Source organism: Accipiter gentilis, chromosome 1 (assembly GCF_929443795.1).
Source record: "Accipiter gentilis chromosome 1, bAccGen1.1, whole genome shotgun sequence".
NCBI lineage: Eukaryota > Metazoa > Chordata > Aves > Accipitriformes > Accipitridae > Astur > Astur gentilis.
In genome coordinates this window covers 24231319-24243029 of record NC_064880.1, presented here as the reverse complement: position 1 = coordinate 24243029, position 11711 = coordinate 24231319, and the positions used below count along the sequence as shown (strand labels likewise).

The window sequence follows — 11711 nt, the reverse complement described above, 5'->3', positions numbered from 1 at the left end:
AGGGACGCCCGCGGGGCAAAGCGGGGGAGGCAGGGGCAGCGGAGCCACGGGCTGACCCGCCATACCCGCGGGTAGGGAAGCCCGGGCGGCCAGCGGTGCCCCCGGGCATAGCGATGGCGCGGCGGGCACTCCGCGCCGCGCCAGCAGACGGGCTGTCCTTCTCTCCTCTCCTCTCCTCGCTCTGCTACGGCCCGGCACTTCCTGCCGCCCGGCCGCCATTTTGCAGAGCCGGGGCGGCCCCTCAGGCGGCCCTACTAGCTCCAGGCCCGGCGAGGCGGCCTTGCCGCGGGACGCGGCGGCGCAGGTAACGCGGGATGGCGGCCGCCGCCGCCCCGCGGCGGGCCCCCCTGCCCGCCGGCGGCGCCGGCCGGGGAGCTGAGCCGCCTTCCCCGGCTGGCTCCCGAGGGGCGCGGGTGGGCTTCCCCTTTTTTTGGCGGAGCAGCGCCCCACGAAAAGCAGGGCGCGCCCCGGCCTGCTGCGCGGGCGGCTGCCTAGCTGGCTGCCCAGCGAGCTGCGAGTTCATCAGTTAATTTTGGTGAAATACTAGCAGGTGCTGGGGCGAAAGGCGCGTAGTGGGCATTGGTACCCCTCAAAGGGCATGCTCTGAAAAAAACCCAGCCTTTTGAAGATTTTCTTCTGCTTCTCGTGCCAATTTTTTTTTCTGCCCAGACAGGCCTCTCCCCCCCATCCCCTGCAGGGAGCTCGAGGCAGGCACAAGTAAGACTATTTATTGGCAATGTGGCATTAATGACATGTGAGTTTCAAAGCAGTCCCTAATTGAAGATCGGATTTTAAAGAAGCCAAGGTGTTACTAGTACAAAATTACTGCATTTTTAGTGCTGTAAACTATACTCAAAGCAAGATTTCCCAGAAAGTCCTTCCAGTGCTTTGCTCACACGTACTGACCACAAAATGCTGCTTAACCATTTGTCTCAAAAAAGTAGCCTGTGTGTTCCCTAGCAAAGTAGAATGCCATAGTTTTTGATAGTAAAGGAGTAGAATATTTGGCTATTTGCACTAATACGTCTTCAGAACTGTTTTCAAAGCTGATTTACAGTATCTTGTAACAAACATAAGCATTAGCTCAGCTCTTGCATATCTTGTATGTAAGACGTTCAGTCTTAACTGGCATTAGATTTACTTTTGTTTGTATCTGTTACAGGTTTGAATAGCTCATAGTTAACATCATCATTTGCAAATGCAATGGAAGAGGGCAAGATTGAAGATGTCCAGGGTATTCTACGACTTAATGTGCGAGGATGTTTATACACAGCCAGGCGTGAGTCTTTATGCCGCTTTAAGGATTCAATGCTAGCTTCTATGTTTAGTGGACGCTTTCCTCTAAAAGTGGATGAATCAGGTAAATATGTTCAAACTGTAAATATGACATTCTGATCAGGGAGCTCTGTGGCAAATACATGCTTTTATATATATTTATGCATTTTATAGTATATCTCTTTTCCCAGTCTGCTGAGCATCAGTTAGCTTCTTTAATTGCAGGACGTAAACCAATTATGCATGCATGACTTTATACTTGTGAGAAATTAATCTGAATTCCACAAGACTGCTCATGTTTGCAAACATACATGTTAGTATAGTGCTTAGCCCTGCCTTGTTCCAGTCCAAATTGTAGCTTTGGAATGTAATTCTTCAGTATGAATGTGAAAATAGATAAAAATGAAGTTGGCAGAGTATTTGGCATTTAACTTTGATCCTCTTTATGACCCCCTATATTCTCCAGAGGCATCTCACTCTCTCTGTTCATTACATAAGGCGATTTGGGTCTAATCTTTGTTTCAGAATACTTCGTTACCCAGTAGATACTGCATTTTTCACTACCATGGCTTGATATGAAAGTTTGACTAAAACTATTCATGGGTCAAATTTCACACTTGTTTGTGACTTGGAAATTCTGCCAAAGTATGTCCAATTTAAAGATATGATGGATGATTACTTGTACACTTTTGACTGTTTAAAATATCTGAAATGTTTAACACTTTTACGGGCAAGACTTTGCTACCATCTTTCAGTTGCAGTGAACAGCCTGTTGGGTACAGCTGTGTATAGTTTGGTCAGTTTCTGTAGCAGTCCTTGAGCCCAGCAGGCAAAGGAGAGAAAAAATACTGTAAAACAATATTCAGGGAAGGTTAGACTAGACGTATACTGGAGCTGATGCTACTTTTAACTTTTTTAAATTGCCTAGATCCAAAATGGAAAAGATCTCTGCAATAGCAAGAGAAGATTTATCTGCAGTTAGAATTAGAAATGTATCTAGAATTAGATTTTAGCATTTTAAGTGGAGTGCAATAAAGCTGAGATTTTGTGTTGGCATTGTCCTATGCAGATTAGTGTTTTCACTGAAACTCCAAAGAAATGTTTACTGCACTAAGAATTTTATCTTCAAATAACAAATATTCCAGGGAAACAAAATAGTAGTTTTGAAAGAACAGAGAAAGTATACTTACTCCTCCTAAGTAAGTAAAACTAGTACAGAAGTTTTATATAAAGGTTTTACTTAATGATTTCGTAGAATGTGACAAGTCTGTCTTCGCTTGCTGGAAGCAGTATTTTAAATAATTTTATTTATGTTTCCAGGAGCATGTCTAATTGATCGAGATGGAAGCCTGTTTAAATACCTTTTGGATTATCTTCATGGAGAAGTTCGGATTCCTGAAGATGAACAAATTCGAATTGCACTGCAGGAGGAAGCAGACTATTTTGGCATCCCTTATCCATACAGTCTGTCTGACCATTTGGCTAATGAAATGGAGATGTATTCTTTAAGGTCAAATATAGAGCTTAAAAAGGTCTTGACATTTCTTACATTTTCAAAGATGTACTCTCTAATGCACACCATTCATTAGTATCAGATACTGAAACTACAGTGTATGCAAGTTAGCCCTTTTTAATCACCATGTTAAATCACCAGTAAATTCAGAGGTTTGCGTTAAGAAATCCTAGAGTTGATAATGCAGTCACAGTAGTTCAGGACGTCAGCTTTTCCCATCATTGCAATAGAGCAACAGTTTAAATTTGACTCTGTTTTACATGCAAGCCTGCTGTAAAACTTGCATGCTAGGAATGACATTGTTAAGTTCCCTATTTGGCTTCAAATTTTACTTGAGATTAGATTTGATCCCTTCAAGATGTTCTTTTATTTTTTTAATTTTACAGATTCATCCTAAAACTTGAAAGATAAAATGTGCTTTGCTATTTTTTTAGAACAAGAAAGAAGAAAAGAAAATTAATATATTATTTTAAATCCCAAGGTTTGTCTACTTTTGAGTACTGTAAATTAAAAACTAATTCTAATTAACTGATTGCAAATTAACTCATATTACCAGGTATGGCTGTGTTAGTGCTGACAGTCATGTATGTTCTCCTAGTAAGATATTGTTCTATTCTCCCTTATTCATTTCCTTTTGAAAAGCATAAAACATTTCCAGGCCTTTCAGTTTCTCTTCATGTTAGGGATTTGCCATGCCTTTAAGTACTTCTGTTGCCTTTCTGTGAATTTCTCCTAGTTTTACAATATTCTCTGTTAACATCAGATAAGAAATACTGCAGGCATTATTCTAGATACCCTTGATTTACTTGAAAGAGCTCACCAGTACAGTTAAGAAAACTTAAATATGAAAGCTTATTCAACTAAAAATACTGTATTCTTATTAATATTCTGTATTTTGTGTTTTATGTTTTTTCCAGGCTTTGTTAGATTTTTGCGATTCTTATGATTTAGTTTGTACCAAGCCTACAGTTTGGGTCCTGCACTATCTGAACACTTCTGGAGCAAGCTGTGAAAGTAAAATTATTGGTGTGTATGCCACAAGAGCTGATGGGACTGATGCAATTAATAAGGAGCTAGGAACGAAAATTCATAGTAAAAGCATTTACAAAAGGTAAGACAACTGTCAAACACATGAAAGCACTATGAATTGAGAATGAACACTCACATATTATAATAATAGCTGAATGTTTTTATATGTAGCATAATATAGCATTATTGTACTATAAATATGTGGAAGGGTTCAGATTCTTTCCAGCTTTGAAAACAGATGGCTGGTACAATGGTCACATTAAACAAACAAACAAAAAGATAAAAACTAAGCATGGACTACAAGAATTTGAGAGAGTCCACAAAAGGTGGCTAGAATGCAGTTGCTGTAAGTTCTCATTATGTTTTACTTACTTGCTATTTTTAAAATGCCTCAACCATTTAAAATTACCTATTCACCCTAAATACAGTGAATGAATCCCTATCCAGAAAAAGTTCCAGAAATATTCACAAATTTGGTTGTGATTAATGGAATTGTATTTTGCAGACAGCGGAAAGAAATACTTAACACTGAAAAGAACTGAAGATGACAGGAAATGGTTTTAATTCCTTAAAGGACATGTACATCTCTACTACACTATTAATGTATTTTTATGACAGTAATTGTAAGTTATTGGTAGACCTGTACTTCTAAGTATCTGGAAGCAATTTGTCTTTCTCTTGGTCCCACAGTACAGTGTCAGATGTGTACTTCAGTGTGTACTTTTTGAAACAGGATTAAAGTAGAGCTTTTGATGGTTCATTGTCTTTATAATTAAGATGCTTATTTTCCTAAATTTAGGCTGGTAACATTAATATTTATTCCAAGAGTATTTGGACACATAGTATCAGGTATCTGTCCTCCTACTGTGTTGTCCCTTTGAATAAATGATTGAGGTTTAGAAGAATAATTTTACACCATTAATTCTCTAATTATTTTATGAACATCTATTCTTTCATGAATAACCATTTTTAGCAATAGGTGTTCACAGGCATGCAGATAATGGGAGGATGGCTATTTAGAACCTTTTATGCAAATGAAAATAAAATCTAATTAACCTTTTCCTTTCTACTTTACAAAACATTTAATAGTAAATCCTTAGAGTTAGGATTTAGTAAAAAGAATGATACATTTCATCAGTGTTACATTTTTAAGGGCTTAGCTAGATTTACCACATAACTGTTACCTTTAAAACTATATTTCTAGAGAAGCTGGAAATAACATCCAATACATCTGGAGCTATTACTCAGTAGCTGAGTTGAAAAAGATGATGGATGCTTTCGATGCCTGGGAAGGGAGAGGTAAATTATTATTTTTTTTCTTTTATTTCAGTAGTACTACTTTTTTTTACAGAAAAATAAGAAAAATATTTGTCAGTTAACTGTAATAAAAACTCCGCATAGATTTTCACTCCTTCAGTAAGTAACGTGTTGTAAAATATCCAATAGTAGTGGCTATTTGGGGAAAAAACCAACAAACAAAAATCCCCCCAAACCCCCAAGTCTTAAGGGATGTTCCAAGAAGGTGACATGAGTTGATATGAATGAATAGATGTAGTGAGAGCCACTGCATGCATGGGGTGATAGTCTGCTAGCATTGGGCACTCTGATGGAAGCCCTAGAAGCATGTTGGTTGTAAGCAACATTCATGTCAGCATAGTTTCAAAGCTGAAATTCTACATAATAAAATACATGCATTCATTTAGTCAGGTGTACATACACATAACATTGACTATGTTGTCTTAGCTCATCAATACAATGTCCCTTTGAAATGCAGGTGTCAGCTATTGGAGAGTGCCTCAGGAGCTGATTGAATGTTGGACTCTTGAAGAACGCCCTTTGAAAGGCAGTTTGCATCGTATGCCTCCAGTTCATAAAAGGTATGCTGATTTGCATAGGAGGCTTAAAATAAAGCAGAAATACAGCACAATCTTTGTTTTTTAAATTCAGGTTCTTTGAACAGCTATGAATGTTGAGTTTTCTCTTTTTATTATTTACATTTTTATAAAATGTCTTATAATCAGGGAGCTTAATTGCAGGACCGACCTTGCTAGAAACAAATTACCTGTTTTAGGCTGCTGAAACTCTATTCTATTCTACTTTTTCAGCTTTTAAAACATCACATTAGAGTGGGAAGGAGTAACTTCAAAAAGTAGAGCGCAGTATTAATTAAATGGACTGCTAAAAAAGAAATTTAACTGAAAACTTTAAACGGTTAGTGGGTTTTCACGAGATGCCTTCTTTTTTTAGAAGAAATTTCTAGAATTTCTTCTTTTCAGTTTTATGTCAATACTTCTGACGACATATCCGTTCTCAATACATTACCTAGAAGCAGCCTTTGCAGGTGCTGATCTGAGCCACCCTACAGCCACTTTGCACTTAGATAGAGGAGGATCCTGCTGACCTACGTACATACTTTGTTTCTTTAATTGAAGTTCTTTGTTTTACAGACGATTAATCGACTTTCCTGAAGAGGAAGACTATTTACCGAGTAAAGTGGGTCCCAAGCCAATTAGATTCTCAGGTCCCTCAACAAGTACCCATATCAAAGTGAAGAATTCAGCTGCATTAAAGGTAGCTGCTTGCAATGCTTCACATTCTGCAGTGACTCTTAAACGACGCAGTAGTGAAAATTTGACACTGCACAAAGTAGCTTCTGAAACTGTATCCACAACATGTGCATCTGTCCCCAGCAATTCCCAGGCGCCCTGTGGAAGGCAGTGTGCTGACAATGGGACACCATGTCAGCCTGCAAACAAACGTGTAGTAAAGCTGAAGCGAACTCCACTTTTTCTTGTGACACTATCTCAGCCATCTTCTTCTGTATCTAGTAAAACAAGTGAACAGGATGGTGCTGCTGTTGAAATTCCTACTACTTCTATGGTACTGAACAAAAAAGAACCAGCTGTAATAGCAGAGGGTATTAAGCTTAAGAATGATAAAGCGGATGGATAATGTTTGTCTCAGCCTGATAGACTGGATAGCTTTACATTAGCTGGTTGAAGAAGAGATCATAATCTCATGTGGTCATTTATTCAAAGATTTGGTAGAATATGATGATGAAAAAGTTCCTGAAGAGCATAGGGAGAAATTGTTTTAAGTGAGCACTGAAGAGCTGTAAATATTCTTAGATGTTGGGAAGGGAGGAAGAAAAATGGATTACACCCCCCCCCCCCCCCCCGCAAAACACAGAGCATGTGCAGTCTAATGTTACAGTATGTCATATTTGTATTTCTGTCAGGCTGTACTAGTACAGCTGACCTTTTTAAAGGAAGTACTTGCACAGCATAAAAGACAACCTCTTTATCAACTTTAACTACGTTAACATTAACTAGAGTTAATTTCCTTATTTTGTATCTTTAAAGTGGAGGAAAATAGATAATAAGTAGCTTTTATTAGATACAAGTTTGCCCCAAGTGTGCAACATACTGAGTATTGTGAAGATTCTGGAAGTTGAATGCACTTACTGGTACTTCAGGTGAGGGTAAGTCAGCATTTTGTTATTAACAGCAATGAAAGGGACTGGCTTTGCTTGTACACAGTGAGAAAATTCAGAGAAACAGGAAGGGAAGAAGCATGCCTAGGGAGTAACAAGGCGGTTTTTTCCATAGTCCTGAGACATAAATGTACCACTTTCCTAACGTGGTGTGATTTGCCACTGGGGTGAGGCTGCTGCGGGCAGCCGGTGGAGCGTTGGCATTTTGTATTGCACACTGTGGGAAGTGTTTTCTGCAGCTGCAGGGAACGTCACAGGCCTGAGTTACAGCTGGCCTTCCTGTGTCCTTCTGCATGTCCTTTCAAACGTGGAGGGGACAACCTCAACGTCTGTGCAGCAAAGCAGTATTAACAGAGGTGCCCTGGTTTGAAGATAAAAGAACTGCTCCTTCCCCCAGAGTAGGATAGAGACCTTGTACCAGGGTAAATTTTGAATAATGATACCAAAGTGTACAGCTGCTGTATACTTCTATCAGCAGAGGAAAGCTGAATTTGGCTCACTGATTTTAAAAAGCTCTTTTAGTTGTTTAAATCAGTGAACGAAACCTGGCTTCGTTTTGTGCTCTTGCTTGCTTACAGTTGGTTGGTTTTTTTTGTTGGTCTTGCTACTGCTTTTGCTTTTCCAGCACAGTAAATACAGCTGGCCCTAAATGTTGAGAAGTTCTATCACATTGCCAAAATGCAATGTTCTTAAAATTCCTGAGACTATTAGAATTACAGAAGGGTTCTTGAAATGTTTAATTTTCTAGGTCATTTAGAAGTGATCACATTTTCAGGCTTTTCTCCTAACCACAAGGACTTGAAACATGATTTGCACAAGTAAAATAATCCCAAACTTTCAGGTACTAACGTATTTTTAAGGAGACACTGCCATGAACAGTAGTCACTGTAAAGGTGTGCAGTACTGTAATTTTCTGCTATTGGTGTGTATACTGAAGACCAGCTTACCTTTAGAATCTTTAAGCTAGTGTTTTTTCTTAAAAAATAAACCTGAAGAGGAACAATCCCAAGGTTCTTCCTATCCCAACAAAAAAAGTTTCACTGAGCAAAGAACAAGGCAAAAATTATGGAAAGATACTAACATAATGTATCTCCTATTCTTTGAGCATGCAATTGATCATTGACACTAAGTTTGTGAAATTAGTTTTTCATAATAATCAGACTGAAAAATAGTTCTTAATACTTATCTTCTGACTTCTGCTTCACTATTTATTGAATAGCTGAGCGCTTTACCATGCACCTTTAAATCTTTTTACAATGCTTCCTAAAGCACATTTTCTTCCTTTTCAACTTCTAATGAATTTTGAAGGCTTCTATAAACACAGAATCATAGAATCATTTAGGTTGGAAAAGACTCTTAAGATCATTGAGTCCAACCAGCACTAAAGCTCACAAAAAATATGGTATTTTGCATGTATACAAGAAAAAAGCTTTGAGAATAGTCCTGCGGGACCTTCTGAGTTTTCACTAGCTCAGTGGTTACTTATTATTCTGGTAGCACTGTATTTTTTGAGTAACGTTCATGTCATTTGCATTACAGTAGCTTTAATGAGTCTTCTCTTTGTCCTAGACACACTGGCTTGTGGTTAAAAGGAAAAAAAACCAACCAAACAAAAAAAAAAACCCAAAAAACCCTCCCTTGAATTTCAATAGATGAAACAGGAAAGTGGCTGTGGTGGAGACTCAGAGCAAGATTAATTCTTTTTTGAAAGACTTGATTTTATTTATTTATTTTTAATTGGATGAGGTGCAAACATCCATGGCCTTATAACTTATCTGAGTAGGCACTCTCTGTGTGCTTTTCTATACCTGTGAATCTTGCCATTTCTCTTAACTGATGGACTGACACTGAACAGTTTTACAATAGCCGAATAGCGTTAACCTTCATGGTGACTTTCACTATAAAAATAGCTTTGCCCTTATCTACCCAAAGCCTTTTAAAATGTGGAAGTAAAATAGAATTTCATGTTCTCTCTGGGAGGCCAGTAGCTGAAAACAAATGAAACTTGCCAGTCCAAGGACAAGTTATCCCTTAACCTGGCTAACAGACCGTGTTTTTGAGGCCTGGAACAAGGAGTAGAAATTCTGCAAGTCTGAGTTTCCTGCAGGTTGAAACTTCCTCAAAACTCTGTGTTCCCAAGTTTCTTGAAAAGTCTGCAGTTTTCTTAACATTTCACTTGTCTAACTCAATTAAGGAAGTACCAGCTGGTACTGCATTTGCACTGATAAAACTGTTGTTACACCATATGTACATACTGGATAGTTTGGGGAAACTACTAAAGGTGAACTACGGTTTTATAGCTGGGATGAGACGCATTGTCAAGTGGTGTGACAATGGTTTACTTTGAATCTTTGTAAAACAATTCATTATAGAAGAAACCATGTTCAGAAAGTTACTCCAATTTAGTAATCTGCTGATTACTAGTATCTAATAGCTGCGCTTTAAAGACAAACATATGTATCGCCAGTGTAGTTCGATGCATTAAATTTTTTCTCACAAATGCTGTCAATTTTCGAATGAATTGTTCTCACTTTCACACTACTCTCTTTCCAAACCATCAATGATATGGCATCATATGGGTTAATGAGACAATAAATTCCAAGTGAAATTTCTAGAAAATCACTCCTCTGTGATTACTCATGGGCTTGTGATGCAGAGGGTCCATTATCACCAAGATGTGATTCAAATAGCTGTAATTCTATCTGTATGCTTCAGAGTATGGAGAACTCATTTGTACTTGATGTAAGCAAGTAGACATTATTTCACGATAGGTTCATGTTACCACTGATCCTTAGGGAGAGTTTTTGTCAGACTTGTTTTTAACTGAAGAGCCATGGAAATACCAAAGCTACCTCTTTTTTTCTTTCAAACTGTTCCAGTTACTTCCCTACCAGCTCTTCCAGAGCAGAAAAGTACTCTCTTAAACTGGCTTACATTAAATTGCTTAGATAATAAACATTATGTAGTTCAAATCTGACTATGGCTAAAAAGAAATATTAACATTACCCAGGAGTAAACAGATTTCATCTACTTAGTTCTTCCCAATCCATGAAGGACAAAGTTTCACCTGATAAAACAGGAAGCCAGTGTCCTGGTTTCAGCTGGGATAGAGTTAACTGTCTTCCTAGTAGCTGGCAAGGTGCTACATTTTGAGTTCAGTATGAGAAGAATGTTGATAACACACTGATGTTTTCAGTTGTTGCTAAGTAGTGTTGACTAAAGTCCAGGATTTTTTCAGCTTCTCAAGCCCAGCCAGCGAGAAAGCTGGAGGCGCACAAGAAGTTGGCACAGGACACAGCCAGGGCAGCTGACCCAAACTGGCCAATGGTGTATTCCATACCATGGGATGTCCCATCCAGTATAGCAACTGGGAAGTGGGGGGCGAGGAATTGCCACTCAAGGACTAGTTGGGTGTCGGTCGGCGGGTGGTGAGCAATTGCACTGCGCATCATTTGTACATTCCAATCCCTTTATTACTACTGTTGTCATTTTATTAGTGTTATTATTATCATTATTAGTTTCTTCTTTTCTGTTCTATTAAACTGTTCTTATCTCAACCCATGAGTTTTACTTCTTTTCCTGATTTTCTCCCCCATCCCACTGGGTGAGGGGGGAGTGAGTGAGCGGCTGCGTGGTACTTAGTTGCTGGCTGGGGTTAAAGCATGACAGCCAGTTATACCATCAAAAACTTGGGAGTGAAGCTGCCTATCCCTTAGCTGCAGTTATAGATGCAAAGTGCGGTTAGAAGTAAAACTCTGTAAATACTCTGCTGTATTAAAGCCCCACAAAAATCTAGATTAATGTTGGGCAACAGCTTTTAATGAAAGATGTTAAGCAGTAAAACCAGGTAAGGCTGATGTTACGGACCTCTGCTGCCTTCTGAGCATCTGTTCTTACAGGATATTATTCTTGCTGAAAAAATCTGGCTGTTTATACCAGAATTGATCACTCTTGGTTGAAAATTACTTTGCAAATTCATGGGGTCAAATGATGAGCTGTGTAGCGTGCCCAGAGTTTGCATCAAGGATTTGGCCCTTTTCAAAGTTGCCTCTTTTCTCTATAGATACCTTTTCACTCATTCTAGTCTCTGGTACAACATACGTGAGCATTTTAGAACAGTTTGGTGTTGTAGTTTGCCATAATAAAATAGCTGTATCATCTCAAATTCCTGGCAAATTTCTATTATATGCTCACATGGATAATTGGCAATGGTACTGGAACGCGAGACCTCTGATCCCGTGGTGCCCCTGCTGTAGTGACAAGTATATGAACAGGAAGAATGTAGCTGATTTATAAAATCATGATGCAGCTCAGTCACTACACAGGGAAGCAGGCTCACAGTAAGAACTGCCATTCATACAAACTCAGACCAGGTGTTCCCCTACAACAGGGTCTAGGAAA

The 11711-nt window shown here is 38.9% G+C and overlaps 1 protein-coding gene across 3 annotated transcripts; it reads left to right on the top strand.

Moving 5' to 3' along the window:
* Window positions 1-211: 211 nt before the first annotated feature.
* On the top strand, window positions 212-11195 carry KCTD18 (potassium channel tetramerization domain containing 18). 3 transcript variants are annotated; one of them, XM_049808557.1, is made up of 7 exons: window positions 212-304; window positions 1163-1360; window positions 2596-2807; window positions 3706-3899; window positions 5022-5116; window positions 5592-5694; window positions 6265-11195. In XM_049808557.1, exons 2-7 carry the CDS (start codon window positions 1204-1206, stop codon window positions 6767-6769), a joined length of 1266 nt encoding a protein of 421 aa, XP_049664514.1. In that variant the 5' UTR covers window positions 212-304; window positions 1163-1203; the 3' UTR covers window positions 6770-11195. The 3 variants fall into 3 exon arrangements, with proteins under 3 accessions (XP_049664514.1, XP_049664523.1, XP_049664533.1); XM_049808566.1 differs by lacking the exon at window positions 212-304 and adding an exon at window positions 472-717; XM_049808576.1 differs by lacking the exon at window positions 212-304 and adding an exon at window positions 472-754.
* The last annotated feature ends 516 nt before the right edge of the window (window positions 11196-11711 follow it).

Bases quoted from the DNA above. Each gene is read 5' to 3' on its own strand.
- KCTD18 (XM_049808557.1), top strand. From the start codon at position 1,204: ATGGAAGAGGGCAAGATTGAAGATGTCCAGGGTATTCTACGACTTAAT. The intron at 2,808-3,705 runs GTCTTGACATTT...TGTTTTTTCCAG, and splicing joins CAAATATAGAGCTTAAAAAG to GCTTTGTTAGATTTTTGCGA. The intron at 5,117-5,591 runs GTAAATTATTAT...TTTGAAATGCAG, and splicing joins CGATGCCTGGGAAGGGAGAG to GTGTCAGCTATTGGAGAGTG.